Here is an 18,228-nt window from a genome sequence, read left to right on the forward strand (position 1 = left end):
TTTACTAATGCTTATGAATTGTCATACGGTGAAGCTTTCTTTAAAGGGTTTTATTACCGTAAAGAAAGCTTCACTGTATGACATATCATAAGCATTAGGAATCAGGTCAAATTTAAAGGTGATACAAGATGAAATAAATAACAGTGCGATCTTCGTGTGGCTCGTTTATTAATAGGAAAGAAGTTAACGAACTTTTAAGTAATTAGAAAGACCTTCCTATATTTTCGTGTCATGAGGGAAAAAAATCCAATATTCTAAAACATTTTTCATAAAATTGTTCATGTTTAATATTAATATTTTTATGCAAAAACATTTTATAAATTTAATTAATCGATTTCAATCAATTCTTATAATAGTTTTATAAAGTTTACTATTAATTAAAAAATTAAATTTAAAACGATAAACTCGCTTGTCAAAAAAAGTGAAGAATATAAAACGTATATAATAAACGAGCAATTATATATTGTGACATTGCCACAATTTCAGGCTACAATTTTTAATCATATTCTTAATTTATTCAATTTAAAATACATCATCTATGTAACTCCATTTAGGGGAAACCATGTGTGGTTTTGATTTTCATCTATCTAACTCTGTTTTCGAGATTAAAGGACAGACAGTAGGAATTTTTTCAAATTGCAAACCAATTAATTATGTGAATGTTATTTGAATTGTTCCATATTAATTTAGCCAGTAACCAGATTACAATTAGACCTATTTATTGACAAGTAATCTCTGGTTTAGAATTGTTTTGCAAATACTTTAAACTGTTCCTTCAGACCTCCTAAAAGATAGGGGTTTTGGACATTGGCGTAGCCAGGATTTTGTTATGGGAGGGGCCTAGTAGAGGCTGTAATTTTCTGGGAGAGGCACCAGGTTAACTGGGGGGACCGCGCTGTAATTTTCTGGAGAGGGGCACCAGGTTAACTATGTGGGGGCCGGGCTGTAATTTTGTGGGGAGGGGCACCAGGTTAACTGGGGGGCCGTGCCCACCCGTGCCCCTTCCTGGCTACGCCCATGGTTTTGGATTCAAGCCCTATTAACTCTTATATGGATCCGCCACTGCTAGTGTTAGTTTTATCTTTACGCGCAGTTTGCAAGTGAAAGGGGTCCTGAGATTCTGGAAGACCTTATAACTTCACACTGCTCGAACGGATAAAACAACAACAAAAATTAGTGTTTTTTTTGCGTGTGTGTGTGTGTGTGTGTGTTTCGAACTCCCTTTTCATGATAAATTTCAATTATATTACGAATCAATATTTTTTATCGGATAAGATTTAGCTCGGAAAAATGTGCATGAAATGTAGTAGCACTACTTAACACTTCATATTGCTGAAATATAATGCAACAGTCAATGGAACAGAATCTTTCGTGTTGATAACATATTGATTTTATCGATATTAAAATTACGTAATTTGTTATGAAATTTATTTGCAATTTAATTTAATTCATGAATTTAAATATTTAGATAATAAGTAACGAGGAAATTTTTGCTCGATACCTTCTTGCTATAATTATAATCCAGTTGAAAGTACTCCATATAAAAATTAAAATAGATCTTACTTTATGACCTCTTGCTTTACAATCTCCTGTTTTTATAAATGATACTGATATTCTATTATGAGTGTATGAAATGCTTTATTTCAAATTTCTTGCAAAAACGTAAGAAATTTCTAACGTAACAGATTAAATACATTTTATGATCTTCTGATGCATGTTTTATATATAAATGTACTGTGCATACAGTATTATGTTTTACAATGTTTACTTTGTAATGGGCACGGAACTATTTTCCTTCAAATAGGCATATGTAGGCTAATGAACAATGGCTCCATTTTTATTCTGGAAAAGATTAGTTGACCTATAAGGAATAAATTAGACTCAAAATTAATTAGATAGTTTTAAGAGAAATTTAAGCAATATTTGTTCAAAATTTCCTTCAAAATTCTAAGTAAATACGCATAATTAAAGTAGACATAGTCTAATTTGTTTCTTGTTTACATTTTTTTTCTTGTAATGCGAGTTGCTTTGATATAAATAGCTTTTTGGGGACTGGTATATTATTAATAAGAATCAAGAAATACATATACTTTAATCAAGTGAATGAAAAGACCAGCTAAAACAAAGGAAGATTCGATTTCACTCTTTTTATTTAAAGATTCATATCCATTTTGTCGACACATTGTCCGCTTCAGTGTGCTTAGATTGCACTTAACAGCAGTTTCATGAATTGCCTTGGAATAAATACGGCATGATAAGAATAGCAAAGGTGACAATTAAACGTCTAATCTGTAATGGGGCACACTATGTTTAAAGCTTGTTTTAAATCTTCCTTGTGTTTTAGCTAGTTCACTTTCAGATGTATAATTTCTCGATTTCGGTTAATACTTTTTCAGTTTTGATTTTTGTTGAAGTGCTTGTTCATTTGTTTGCTTTGAAAAAATGAGTGAAGACACTGAAGAGAAGAGGAATTTTTGAAGTAGAATCTTCAGACGAAGACCTACAAATAAGAAAAAAAGAAGTATAGAGGAGCGGAACAGAAAGATGTAGGCGATCATCTCGCAGTACATTGAAGGATTCCAGGAATTAGTAGATTTCAGTCTAATTCCTTTGAGTATCCTAAATTTCCAGCGGATCCAGAAACTAATGGATTCCCGTTTGATAGAATTCTTGGCCAGTTTTAAAATTGTTATATTCTCCGGGCAATCCAGGACGCTTTGTGTAGTATTTTATATAATATAAAATACTAACCAGTCTCCAAATATTTTCTGATACGATATAATAAATAGTGTATTAAAAAAGCTATTTGTTCTGAATGAAGCTTAAAAATTATTCACAGACCATATGAAATTTTGATATTTACCAATTTTTCAATGCAAATCTTTGTGTACTTTATGATTTTTCTTGTACTTTCTTGTACTTTCTATGTACTTTCTATGACTTCTATGTACTTTCTTGTACTTTCTATGATTGTTCTTGTACTTTCTATTACTTCTATGGTTTTTCTTGTACTTTCTTAATATACGAATAGGGCCGTCGAGAGGAAAAAAATGGAGATTTTTCCCAGGCCAGGACTGGTTATGATAGGTATGCAGTGCCTGCATGCACGCAGGCGGTCAAATTCTTAGGGGAGCCGAAAGTGCACTTTAAAAAAAATAAACTTTAAATATTTTATATTATTTTAATACAGTGGTCGGCGATTAAATAGATTGATGTTCGGATGAGACTGATGATAGAGCTGTGCAGTTTGTTGATATAAATAACTCCAAAGTGTACATCTTAGGTGTTTTGCATCAGAAAACTTAGAAGTGGGAGCAACAGGTGATGAGGGATTCATCCGCTAAACCAGTGAAAAATTCAACAGTGAGAATTCCACAATCACTACGACTGTTTCTTCTTTTAAATCACGTAAAAACTTGGAGTTTGTAAACTTTTAGTTTGCTAAATACTTCATTTCGTCTATCTGGAGCACAAGTATCGTAATTGACATATTTGTGGAATTTTAGTGACGACTATAGTTGCATTTGTATAGTATCTTCTCAGCAGAAGAGTTGTAACTGCAGGCTGGATTTTTACTTCTTACAGATAAATATACTTCAGACGTAACCGCTAATCGACTGCAAATTACGCTGAATAACAGTCGTAAGTTACTATACAACAATTGTGCTCCACATATTGAGGATGATAGTTGTTAGGAATCTTGGTATACAAACGTCGTATCCTATCAGTTATCTAGAAAATCTAGAAAAATCAAAATTAGATAGCATTCAAAACTGTCAGTTCTGTAACAACACGTGGTCATTGATTATTTTCTGGATTGTTATCCAGAAGTCATTCTCTCAATCTTTTAGTTAAATGTAAGAAGAATTCACGAATTTCTGTAATAAAAATTAATTCTATATTGAACCAAAATGAATAATTAATCAATTTAAATAAGTTACGACCGTCGAAAGCAACTGCATAAGATTTTAAGTATTTGATGCACAAGTGGCGTAAGTCTGTTACCTTTAAAATAGTTTTAAGAAAACTCAATGTACACATCGAAAGGGATGCTTGTATATCTCTTTAGCTGTGTAAGCATTCATCAGAAATAGCTAATAAATCAATACATCGCAAAATTATACTTAAAATTTACTATTAATTCACGAAAACACTAGTATAATCGTTTTCTAATTTTTTTCTCGAATTGTTCAAAAAACAAAAAGCTAAAGGGCCCGTACAGACTCTCGTTGGCTCTATACACGAATAATTGTATTTTAATCATATCATTACATTGAAGATCTATATTAACTATAATCAAACGTTGCATTTTTTATGATTTGGAAATAAAATACAAAACTATATAGAATTATTAGAGTTAGGACATCTAGGTACTAAGAATCATAACTTGTACTAATGCCTCCGTGTTTTAACTCTAATAATTACATCAATCGTAATTTAATAATATGCAAATTATGTTATTTAATAAATAATAATGTACTTGTATGTGTCTGCTATTTTTAATTTAAAAATAAAACCGTGATCTCAATTTATGTTTATGTTACAGATGAGATAAATATGTATAAAAATACATCTTAGTTGTCATCAAAGTTAAAAAAACAGTATTTTTATATACTTGAAATTATTAATTCATCATTCGACGTTATTAGTTAAATACAAAATTACAAAGTTATTATTTCGAATAACTTCAATTACTTTTCCGGCTGTCATAGAATATAACAGTATGATAGTCGGTTAAATTTTGACCTACCCTCCTTTTTTGCATTTGTCGACGTTTTGACACACAAATAGCCCGAAAATACTTTAAAAAATCTAGAGGTTTATTTTGCACTATATCTCAGGACTGGATGGATGAACCAAAAATTTCGAAATTTAACAGAATTATATCTATTGAATATATATGGGGCATTGAAGACAGATTGAAAGAAGCACGTCTGGAGAAATTGTCTGGCACTCAACATGTAAGATTTTGTTTACTTTTAACTGTTAAATTTTAGGTTTTTATTATGGTTTTATATGCAGTTCAGTATATCATTATTTAGGTTAATTTTCTCAATCAGCTTCCTTACATAAAAATTGTTATTTGAAGTTTAAAACTTAGACACGCAACATTATAAAAGTAATTATGCTTACTATACTTCATTCCATTGCATTCTCCTGTTAAAATAAAAATAAAAAATCTGACAAAAAAAAAGTAAAAAAATATTAACTAGAATTTTTTAACGCTATGTTAGTTTTATTTTAAATACACTGCATACTCAAAAAGGAAGTGGACAAGTCTCTTCTTAACCTTTGAGCGGCCTTGTTATACCTTGTATACAAGAACGTATCATACAATCAGACTCAATGTAAAATTTATTCTGTAAGCAATTATATTTGTATGTTTATACATATTACATACATACAGGGCCGTCGAGAACTGTATGGGGTCTGGGGTTAGAGTGAGTCCCTTTTGCCATTTTTTTCCTGGAACAAAATACGTTGAATGTTTCTTTATGAATAAAAAGTAGTCTTAAAAAATTTGCATTGTTAGTAAAAACATTTCATTTATATGGATAGGAACCACTACGAGACAAGTGTCTCCAGGCCAGGGCAAGAATCCCCAACTCTTCTCTCGAAGCGCTGTATACATATATATTATAAGGCTGAAAATTATATATAGTTTTTCAATTGAAGCGTTTTGTCTATTACTTTTACAAGTTCTATTTTTCTGCCTTTTACTGTTTAGTTGTCGTTATCTACTACGTAAGTTTTTAAATCGGAATTCATTAGGTCACGGATAAACGTCAGTGTAAAATATATTCCTGTGTAGATTCTAATCAGCGCGACAACAGATAGTCTACTGATCTGTAAACTCTTATCATTGACGGTGACGTCATTGCCACTAAGACGTCCGATGGTCATTTATACGTCACGAATATTGTTTATTCGCTGACCAAGTATGCGAGGTATTTGTTATTTGACAAATTAACCACTCTATTGTAAAATTTAACAGCACAGTTTCATTTGTTATGAAAATATAACGGAGCAAATTCAATAGCGGCTTTTCACAATCAATAGTAAGCCTCTTAGGGTGTACTATAGATTACCACCTATGGAATTTCGGGACTTTGAGTATATATTTGAACTCAGAGGACCGAGACGAGTTCAACGGTACCCTACTTTTGGGCCGGAGGCAAAAAATAAAAAAGTTATCATATTTTTTGCGGCGATCGCGCGATGATCGGGAGTCGCGCCGCTCTCTCCGCTAAGCCTGTCGCGTGTTTAACAGGCAGTTCGGCAAGTCGGCCATATATACCTTCAACAAAGGCAGATGTTTATCCACGAGCACACCGATCGTCTACAGTTCGAGTTAAGTCCTTCTTGCACATCCTCGCTAGTCGATCTCGGGGGCTACGGCCCCTCAGTCTCGCTAACGCTCGCGGTTGGCTAGTACTACGAGCCGACCGCGCTATCGCGATCGGGAGTCGCGATGCTTGAACAAAAGGGAAAAAAGGAAGTGGCGTTCAACTGTTCGTGCAATTTCTTGCCTTTCAGAGTGCTTTTCTTTAAATTTGTTTGCAGACTTTACCGCGAGATGGCAGCACTAGCAACTATGGTGCTGTCTACATGAAAGCATTAAAAAAGTATGATAACTTAAAAACTATGATAACTTTATTATTTTTCGTCTCCGGTCCAAAAGTAGGGTATCGTTGAACTCGTCTCGGTCCCCTCAGTTCAGATATATACTCAAAGCCCCGAAATTCCATAGGTGGTAATCTATAGTATCCCGTTTCTTATTTATACAAAAAATCATGCAATTAAAAATATTATATAACAGTAAAATCTAGTGAAATGAGGTATAGATATTGACATAGTTTTATTTTAAAAACAATGTGTCAGAAATGAAGCAAATAAACGAATCTAAGGGCGAACAGAAATATACAGTTAGATGTAACATGAAGAAAAGCTGAATGAGGGAAGACAGAATGCCACACACCAGCGTCGTAACTAGCCTTTGATGCGCCCGGTGCGAGCATCTGTAACTACGCCCCAAAACTTGGTCCAGGTCATTTCTGCGCCCCCCAGGGTCTACGCCCTGTGCCTGGGCACCGCTGGCACCGCCCTAGTTACGGCACTGCCACACACAGACGTGGTAGACCAAATAAGTAGTGCTCGGATACATGGGCGTAACCAGAAAGGGGCATGGGTAAGCACGGCCCCCCAGTTAACCTGGTGCCCCTCCCCAGAAAATTACAGCCTCTACTAGGCCCCCCATAACAAAACCCTGGCTACGCCAATGCTCGGATACTATCGATAGTCCAATTTTATATCGTACTTTTCACATGAAAATGATATGTTTTAAAATTAGTTTAAAAACGTTTTTAATATTGTTACCTTTGTGTAAAGAGCTATCTATTCTTTCTAAGTTTAACCGCTAGCAGCAGTGGCGTAGCGTAGTGGGGGGCGGCAGGGACGGCACTTTTAGGAGGCGGCAAAATTTCACAATAAATAATAATAATATCTTGTAAAAATTTGAACTATTTCATTTCATATTTTTGTCGCACCTACGATTCGGACCGATTGAAATGAGCACGGAATATTTCATTACTTATTCTGTGACGAAACTGGGGAATCCCCCTTTCTTTAAATGAATGTGTAATAATGACATCTTGCTCATTGTAGCGACTGGCAACAAGTCTGTACCGACTTGTAGGGATTCCCGTATTTTATTTTGTGCTTGGATTGTTTATGATTAATATTCAGCAAGAATGACTTCTATCATTCAATTATATTATTTTTCAATAAAAATATAAATAGTAACAGTATCGTTCTAGTTCTAATTGGAAGTCGATTTGTGTTTTATATTCAATTCGTTAATAATTTAATCTTGTCGATTGTCAAGGTATAATCATAAGTGTTTTATAGAGTTAGTGGAACTAAGTTGAGCGCCACCTGTACGCAGGCAAAGAAAACTGCTTCGGAAAAACACGTGCGTCTTTGGGTTGGATACGTAGGGCGAGAAGCGCTTTACAGCTAATCCTCTGAAACCCGTTTCTAAATGGCCAACGCTGCTCGTGACGTCATTTCGCTACACTTTCACTGCATAAAAAACGCGCCCGTACTGAAACGCGGTGCTTGTTTTCTTAGTATGATAATGAACCACAGGGACGGCCCGCCCGGGTGGCACTTTTAGGGGGCGGCAAAATTTCACAATAAATAATAATAATATCTTGTAAAAATTTGAACCATTTCATTTCATATTTTTGAAGATTGAAAAAGTTCTTTAGAATTATCTCCCACACAAAACTTCAAAAAATAACTGTTGTGTCTTGTGTGGTTGGTTGTAGTGTTACCTATATTACTGTACCGCTAGGTTCAAAAGTTAATCAGTAATGTGCGATAGTATTTTTTTAAAAATCGATATTAATATCGATAATACGACATGCGTACGTGCAGAATCAATACATTAAGTCAAAATAATCTACAGTCACTTCTCGAGTTACGACCACCTCGACTAGCGACGACAAAATTTCATAAAAAAGTTTTTAAAATGTATCCATTTTTTATAGTTTTCGTCAAATATATGATATTTAAAATAATATTAAATTTTGGTGATTAAAAGGTCGACGGGAATTGAGTCGTATTTCAAGTAGGGCTTGGACATAGATTTTACTCGTTATTAGCATTTATTTATAAAACCCATTCTTACCCTCAAAAATAAGCTTTTTGCCATATAATAATAATTACAGGTAAAATATTTAATATATAACAGATGTCGCCGGGAAAGTTACGCAATTCGTTGCTGGATTTTTTGGCTTTTCACAAATCTTTTCCTTCCTCTGTTTTACTATATGAATCGTTGTTTTTCCTTCCTTTTCTTTTGATTTTTCTTTGTTTATCTGATACAGTTCAACTGTAGAAAAATTTTCCTTTAGGCTTTTAAAATTTAAACATGTTCCTGAAGAAGCAAGTATTTGTGTTTCTTGTTTAAAATCACATTAAAGAAAAATTTAATAATAGAAATATTGATTTGTTGTTCAAATTGTTCCAATACAAATCATATTTCTTTTAAGCCATACATCAAACATGATATAACCAAAGATTTACAGATTTATTTCTGGTAAAATTTTATAAGTTTATTTTCGAACAGAAATTTAACATAAGCAAAGTTTCATATTCAAATAAATCATAGATGTATATATGTCAAATTTATAAACTAAATTCAAATTAAAAGGTTTGTATCTGAATGTTGAAGATGGAAAAAAAAAAAAATGTTCATATACTATACATTACAATAATACAATTGTATTTTCAGAATGAAATTGGTTTATTATCTTTTACATTAAAGTTGGTAAGTACTGATGATAATCACAAAGATAAATTCCTTTACAACTGTTTAATTAGACTTTTTGACTAATAATTGTCCAATAATTTAAACAACAAAATATACATTTGACATATACAGCCACTACCTTCCTTAACCATATTAGTAATATATGAATTATTCAAATTATGAGAAAGCAGAAATTTTTCAAAATATAAATTTTAATTAACAGCAGCAGAAATAAAGAAAAATGCATAAAATAGAAATATATATGAATTTATTTGTCAAAGATCACAAAAGTTAAGTTTATAGAAACAGATTAAATATTCTAATTGCAAAAGTTTTTTTTTTTTTGTTATTTTTTGCTTGCACTCTCAGAGTGTATACATGGAAAGAAGTTCAACAAACATTGTTTACACGCATTTTATGATTCTGTGACCTAATGAATGGATACCATAAAAAATTAATATAAATTTAATAAGATTTTTACAGGAATTAGAATAAAATTTTAATAAATAGAAAAGGAAATTTATTTATTAGAAATGAAGCAAAAATCAAGTTTACATTTTTTTTTTTTGCCACTTCTTTTATATATATACATGCTTGAAACATGATTACTAGTAAATATCAATTTTTTTTTTTTCCCTATGGATAACATCTGCCAAAATGGAAAGTTTAGGATAGTGGTTTTCCTTCTGGAATGACTGGAGTTGTTGCAGGAGATGCTATCTTTGAAGACCTTCCCTCAGCATTACTCAATGCTTCTTCAAAGCTATTCACACTATTACTGCGAGATCCAGCCATTTTAGTCTGCACAAGAATCCATAAATTTTTAATTAACAAATATTTTAAGATGCATTCATATTAAAAATAGTCACAAGAAAAAAAAATATCAATACCTTAACATTAGAATATGCAGATCCAACTTTTTCTTCAAAAGATTTGAATGCAGTTGAATTTCTAATAAATTGCATAAAGTATTTCATCAATAGAGATGGCTAAAGTGTATACAAAATTAGAAAAACAAACCTTACTTGACTTCACTTAACTTCTTTGTAACACTTGCACTGATAGTTCCTATAGCTGTTGTAGTTTTCTCTCCTGCAGTTTTTAATGTTGAACTAGTCTTCTGATAACTATAAATATTTTGAAATATTATGAAAATAATTAAGAAAAAATAAATTTTAACTTTATATATAATGTTTTTTATATTAACTAATTCTTATTTTAAAAATAATAGTAATATCACCTACGCTGAAGAGTTGAAGATTCCTGGCAAGCTTGAGGAACAAGAGAAATTATTAGAAAAAAATTAAGAAAAGAATGGGAGAAAACATTGGATAAGTTCACAAGGATACTGGGTGTCACTAGTGCATCTATTTAGAAAATTAAAAGTTTTGCATTTGTAAAGAAATCAAGTAGATGAAGTTTATTTGAAAAAAAAAAAAAAAAAATGTTATATATTAATTCATGATATAATTTGTCACAAAAATTCAGATCCAAAATTAGATTTTAATATTTTAAATAATTTGAAAACATTTTACTAAAATCAATACAGAAATTTGAAATATTTTGATATTTAATAGTGACTATCAAAACAAGTTTCAAAAACTTGTTAAAAATGTTCAATACAAAGAAAAAAAAATTTATCCAAATTTTTAATATTTTAGTTTTCAATTACTATTGAAACAATTTTTTCAATCAAATAATCACAATTAAAGTTTATATTAAAAAAAAAAAAATAAAATCCAAATCACTTCTGAAATTTTAAGATTTGTTGTTAGTATTATTATTGTTAGGAATGGTGAAGGTGATGGATAAAGTGCAGAAAGGAAAAAGAAACTGCATTTATTATTTTTTCACTCACATAGGAGCGCTGACAACAGCACTGTTCCACTCAGTCAACTTGGTACCAACTTCCTTATACCTAATTTAGAAAGGGCATTGTTTCAAAGATTGAAACATTTAAAATCTTCATTCAAACTGTTAGTGAAGAATTTTTTAATAATTAGAGTAAATCAATGTTTTTAAACTGACAAATATTTAAAATAAAAATTTTATTCAACTTTTTCTTATTATTGATGTAACAAATTCTGTCTCAAAATATATTATTAAATGAGTTATTAGTTTTGAATAGCCATTAGTTATTTGAGAAAGTAATTCCCTCTATTTCAAAAAACAGCACAAACTGGAACTGTAATGTTCAAATAAATAACACCTAAATGCAATTTCCAGCAAACAATAATTTTCCTCTATTTCTTGTGATTTATTTTCATTACTTTCCTGTGAATAAGAATCACATCTAGACAAATATTAAGATATGCAATTGGCAGAACTAAAATTTAACAATTTTAATCACATGATAAGTTTAAAAATATTTTAAATTCCCAAAGAATTTTTTTCTATAAATCTAATATACATATATATCTTAGTTATTCTGATATTGAATGATTGATGACAAAATGGTTAAGTGGTTAAATGATTGAGTTACAAGATCAGATTAACCATTGGGCTAGAACTTTCCTAATTACTTACATAAATATTACATCACTGGACTTAAGGCAAACCATAATAGATTAAATTTAATAATTAGACAACAGCATAACTACCTTTAGTCTAAATTATATAATATCTATGTAATTAGTAAGGTCCAGATTTTTGAAAGGGGCAGAGTGTGAAAAGACAAAGTTGGTTTTAGTGCAGTAGGCCCACTCATTTCCAAATTGTTTAGCACCCAAATTGCAAACCTGCCCCCAAAACAGTGACTAGCACCCAGACTCTATATATATATATATATATATATGTATATATAATCGAGCTTCCCCCTTTTTTACATTTTTAAATAGGTTGACAATTCTCTTTTTTTGGTGGTTTTTATTCTTTCACTTGAGGGAGAAAAATCAAATTCATTAAACCAGACCACGTATGCTGAGGAAAAAAATATGATAATTAGCTTACTCTCTTCTTTTGTTGAGAGAAAAAGGGATAAAGTGGAATTTTCTGGACTAAACAACTAAGCCTTAGGGCTGTTTTAAAAACGTAAACAGATTCACTGAAAATTTGCAACATGTGTTTTCTAAGAAAAGAACAATCTAGAAAATTCTGTATTGATGTCACCTTACCCTGACTTGTGAGCACAACAGTTCCAATTTCCTTTGTTCGGTGTCGGCGACATTAGAAAATGGCGAAATTGTCCACATCTAAACTGAACTAAAATGTTCAGTTTAGATAAGTTTAAAGATGAAGGCGTGTGCACAGATGGAAAAGTTCTTCGCTGTTCCATTTGCGATTATGTGATTTCAGTTGATATGTGTCGCCTGATTTTCGTTTCTCGGTGATTTACAAGTTTGGAAAAGCATAGAGAAGGCAAACAGAAAAAAAAAAAAAAAAGGAATTTTGAGCATATATTTATAGAGGCACCTGGACATTGTTGGAGACAATCTTGTAGTATTTATACTGGAAGAAACAATGGATTTCACAAAACAGTACGTGCTGAACATTCTTGTTGCACCACTGACCAGATGCTATATACAACCAATGCTGTTCAAAATATAACAAGTGGAAAATACGAACTCAATGAACTCTAATATCTGGTCATCCATTGGGGGTCTTGGATAAACAGTGTGGTATTCTACTGCGAGAACTTCGAGAAAATCAATGCATTTGTGAATGAACTTTCTCCTGGTGATTCTGCAGCCGTCAACAGTGTCAAGAAACTGGTAGCTGATCCAGTAGTGACCACAGAGCTCTATTCCATGCATTCGTACACGTTATTGGTGGATAAAATCAACGAGCTGGAAAGACATGGAACTGAAATGCGGGAACAGTGAAATGTTTTAAGTCAGGTGCTTGATGTACTGGATGATTTTGCCCTGGAAAAACTCAAATCTAGTTTATCAAAAAATCCTAATTTGGAAAATATTCTGGATTGCACTGAACTAGAATTCTGAGTAAAACTGAAATATGTCCCCTTAGTCTCGGTCAAGTAAAAAAATCTTTTTCCTTATATAAAGACATTTTATCCTCCAAATGAGAAAACTTCACTTTTAAGAACATTGAAATGCTTACTGTTGTAAATTACAATGCTCATCTTTATGTCTAAATTGCAATAAACAATTACGTAGTTTGTAAATATAGTACATTTTGTTGGTTTTTGTCTTAATAATACAGCATTTAAAAGCACCCAAACTGGCACCCAAAACAGAGGAAAAAAAGCACCCAAATGAGCACCCAATCCATTCTAAAACTGCACTCAAAAATCCGGACCTTGGTAATTAGCCAAGTTCTAGCACATTAATTAAGCCAACCTTACCATTTGATATAGAGAACCATTCCAAATTATACTAATCAGTAATTTTTTGCTACATGTGACAATTCATTTCAAATAATGACAGCAAAATGTTTAAATATTTCAATATAATTTTTGTATAAATTAGTGTATCATAGGAATAGTCTGTTTCTTCAAGGGCTTGGATTTCTCTAAGTATGTATTTAAAGTGAAACTATTATTATAGATTAACATAGCTCACTCTTCTGTCATTTCTTTGTCACAATAATATTTGTGTCATTCCTTTGTTAAATACACAGTTGAGTATTTGGGTATAATTGAATTCTTATGACTGAAAAATTACACACAAAATTTCTCAAAAAAATGAAACAATTTTATTTAGCTGAATGTTCAAAATCTTATGATGATATAAATTAAAAATTTCATTCAGTTTACAATACTAAATTTTAAGATAATATACAGAATATCATTAGTTAGAATTTAAGATAAAAATTTATATTTAAAAATAGCTTACGCCGAAGATTCTTGAATATTACGAAAGCCTTGTTCCATATCATCCTTAAATTCTTTCCATGGAGTTATACCCAATTTACGTTTTAATTCTTGAGCATGTCTTACTCTATCTGATAATACTTGTCTTAAGGTTACTATTTCATCTTCTGTCTAAAAACACAAATTATAAAGGTTGAAAAATATCTGGTATAATTAGCAATTTTATAGAATAAAACATTGAGGTTTTTAAATAAGCTTAATATGTTCAAATTTTTAAGCTTTAGAACTTACTTTTAAATCTACTACTAAATACAAAAAATATTCTGTAATAAAACTTAAATATTTTATTTAGCATTTTTCTTTAAGTTCTAAATAAAAACTATCACAAAAAGGACTAATGCTTATTATTACCAGAGACCATGATTACCATAAAAGATCAAGTCAAACAAAAAAAACCTACAGAATGACTATCTGAAAACACATTTACAGATAACACTTAAAATGCCACATACATGAAACCATACAATATACCATATCAGCTTGTAAGGTTTTACCAGAGACTACTTACATCAACATAACCAAATAGTAAATGTAATACATAAAAAGCTTGCAAACAAATTATTACACTACCAACCAATATACTACAAATACACACCACACATTATCATAGAAAACATCATACACAATATACTATGACCAACGTGATATAGATATATCTAGTCCAAGCACAAACATGTGCACTGAAAAGAATTGGCAAATATTCTCCAAAGGCATAAGAGTTCTGAGTAAGCAAGATACTTATATCTGTAGTCCTTTCTTGAAAAGACTTCATATCATTATATATATTACTACTCTGTATAAAATATAGTAATAGTATAAAAGTCTGTTAGGCTTAATACCACCACTTAACATCAGATTATAAAAAGCATTCATATTAATACATATGTGTATTTAAAAATTTCCAGTGATTAAGTTCTGTTTTTGCATATAACAGTTTTTCTGTAGCTATAATTTGATCTTAGTTCAACATAGCACTTAAGCACCATTGCTTAAGTGTTATGTTGTTAACCAAGTAGGATACAATCAAGCACCACCATAATAATAAATCCAAAAGTCTGTATTTAGTAATAGGACAAAGTAAGAAAGTCGTATTTAATTCAGCCTATATTTTTATTGCTCATATCACATTTTATAATGTATAATTAAGTGTAGAAGAAGGGCTAGGTAGTTTTCAATAATATTATCATATTCATTCTAATAGATAGTACAGGTGCAAGATGTAAGACAGTGCAGTGTCCTCTAATAGCAAGCATGCTGTCTTTTGGAAGAAGATAAAGCTTAAAGCTTCACAAAGTTCATGCTTTGTGAGAACAGAAAGAGAAGAGAAACCACATCTCACACATTACTAGTGATATACTTCCATTCTCTTTTGATTAGTAAGAAAAGTCATCAGTTTTACTATACTCTGTTGTAGTCCATAATTCTGTGTCCTTCAACATGGAGACCAATAAAATTGACCAAAATTAAATTACATTTCATAAAAGATAATAGTGCTCTATCATTTAATATATACTCTCAAAGCAAAATACTGTATTATATTAAATGATATTTTTTTCACACACTGATATTTAATGGATCTATTTGGATTTAATATTTTAAGTTCAATTATTTTATCAAATTCAGATATTTTCTCTACATACATAAAATCTCAATATTTTCTTCCAGAATATTTTAAACTAAAAATTAACTTAATTGTAATTAAATTCAACAAGAGAGAGCAGCTTTGCTAGTTTATCTCTAGCCAAAAATAATTAATTAGTCTTAAATAGCCCATTAAATGATTTTAGCTGTTTATATATGATACACTACATATATTTAAAACTTACCTAAAATATCAAAAATACATTTTGGGATCATCATCATTAATTTATTTTATAAGGTTATAATATTCTCTTAATTACATACACTTTAAGGATTTTACAACTTGGATATGCTTTCAAAGCTTTATTTTAAACTGCAGAATGTCAAAGAGCACATTTCTCTCATTCTTTTCAAGTAAAAATATTTTTGGAAAGGAAAGAATTTAAAAAAAATCTTTCCTTTCTCACAAAGTATGAATTAGCCTTTGTAAACTGAACAATTGCACATTCTATTTAGTATTGTCACTCTTACCATATGGTGAAGTAACGTATGAATGTGTTGAACGTTGCATTGTTGTTCAAATAATAATAAAGTGAAAAAGTTATTGGATTTATTCTATTAATAGTTACCCTTGAATAACAACTGCACCTAATTCTCAAAAAAAAATACTAATACAGAGTGACTAAGTGTATTCTAATAAAAACATAGCTTAAAGATGAAAATGTATTAGACAGTATGCTAGGTATTAGAATAAATACGGTTTATATATAATTCCAAAACAGTTATTAAATTCATAACACAATATGAAAAATATCAGAAAATTAAAGAATACAGCAGTAATTCAATTTAACATTTTTCAAAGAAGTGATAAAGAAACTACACATCATATCTCAGAATACATAAAAAAACAAAAAACGAAACTTGTGTATATGCATTACATTATTTTTTCTTTACATTATTCTTTCCTTTCTGGATAATGTAAAGAAAAAATATTTCTAATGTAAATGCTTCCATGAAAACCTTCATTTCATACAATATATTGTAAATTGATCAGCATATGTTTTACACAATGATAAAATGTTAAAGCTGTCTTTTGAAAGTAATATCATATCCTCAATAGGAATATTGAGGATATGATATGCCTTAATCACTGCAATTTACTGATGAAAATGTTTTTTGTTTCAAATTTATTGTCACTGATATTGTACTGTACATTATGTACAGTACTTTGCCATAATTTTCAGATTTATAGTTGCATGCAGTATTTGTACACAACTATATTGCAGATCTATAGTGAACTTTAAAAACTAACATGATATTGTTTTACTCTATTTGCTATATCAATATCCAAATCCAGCAATAGTTGCCAAATATGTGTCAAAACTAAGTAATGTGACATATTCTCACTATTACAAGTTGGTGAAATGATTTTGATAATTCAACTTGAACTGGTTTAGTACCACTCTTTATAACCATCTGAACATGAAATATAGTACATTCATTTTCCAAAAAAAAAAACATTTGAAATGAAAATTTATCTAGGAATCATTTTTTCAAATGCATTAAATTCTGAAAATATGCAAAATTGAAAGTCATTAAATGTAGCAACATAACATTGTTGTCTATTAAGATTTGGAGGGACTGGTAAAAAAATTTGTTAAATTGGAGAATATTAAATTGAGTTTCTATTGTATTTTGATATGTTAACTGTAAAGATTTATTATAAAAATAGCTATTTCATCACAACATAACATTCAGAAATGTAATTTGTTATAATTATAAATTTACTTTTAACTTGAAATGAAATGGTTCCAATTAAAATTGGCATTTTTTAAAATTATAATTAAACCTATTTTATAATCCATTTAATTAAAAATAATATTTAGTGCAATTAAAAGCATAATCTGTTATCATGTTTGTATAAACAAATATGTTGAACACTAAAAATCATATTACATTAGTTAACATGAAACAGAAGAATGGACACAAAAGTGTTTATTAAAATCATCATTAAATCCCATTGGTTGAGAGAGACATTTGATACACACTAACATTTTCAGACTTATGAATAAGCCATCCTCAGGTGAGTAATATTTGGAACAGTTTGTAACTGGTGTTCCATGAATCAGTCACTTGAGGATAGCTTATGCATTAGACTGAAAATTAGTGTATATCAAATGTGTCTCAGCAACCAATGGTGTTTAGTGATGATTTTATTAATTATTCTTTCTGCTGAGTATGAGTTTGATTGAAATGAAATGTTTCAAAATAAATGTGTCATGAGAAAAATTAGAAAAACTTGTTTCTTATCCTTTATGCCAACTGATATGATACTATATCTACCAACTCATCAGGAGTTGATTCAAGAAATTCTCTTTTCCTTGTTTAAACCATTTTAGATTTGACATTTTTGAATTCTCAACAACAAAACAACATCCATTTTTACTCACTAACTACCTCTTTACTTTATATATATAACCCATAAGCTGACTATCTTAAG

The 18,228-nt window shown here is 30.4% G+C and overlaps 1 protein-coding gene across 5 annotated transcripts in view; it reads right to left on the minus strand.

The window, feature by feature from the left end:
- Positions 1 to 9,286: 9,286 nt before the first annotated feature.
- The window catches only part of LOC136990748 (tumor protein D54), a 36,075-nt gene continuing 27,133 nt past the window's right edge, over positions 9,287 to 18,228 (minus strand). For 2 of the 5 annotated variants that reach the window (XM_067289204.1, XM_067289182.1), the window contains exons 3-8: positions 14,110 to 14,258; positions 11,175 to 11,234; positions 10,561 to 10,587; positions 10,342 to 10,443; positions 10,207 to 10,267; positions 9,287 to 10,117 (exon numbers count right to left, since the gene is read on the minus strand). In XM_067289204.1, coding sequence (XP_067145305.1) covers positions 9,983 to 10,117; positions 10,207 to 10,267; positions 10,342 to 10,443; positions 10,561 to 10,587; positions 11,175 to 11,234; positions 14,110 to 14,258 — 534 coding nt within the window. In that variant the 3' untranslated portion in view covers positions 9,287 to 9,982. The remainder of the gene's footprint in view (positions 10,118 to 10,206; positions 10,268 to 10,341; positions 10,444 to 10,560; positions 10,588 to 11,174; positions 11,235 to 14,109; positions 14,259 to 18,228) is intronic. The other 3 variants (XM_067289197.1, XM_067289189.1, XM_067289210.1) reach the window with 3 other exon arrangements.

The sequence above is a fragment of the Centruroides vittatus genome, unplaced genomic scaffold (assembly GCF_030686945.1).
Source record: "Centruroides vittatus isolate TY-2023 unplaced genomic scaffold, ASM3068694v2 contig_1031, whole genome shotgun sequence".
In the NCBI taxonomy this organism is placed as follows: domain Eukaryota; kingdom Metazoa; phylum Arthropoda; class Arachnida; order Scorpiones; family Buthidae; genus Centruroides; species Centruroides vittatus.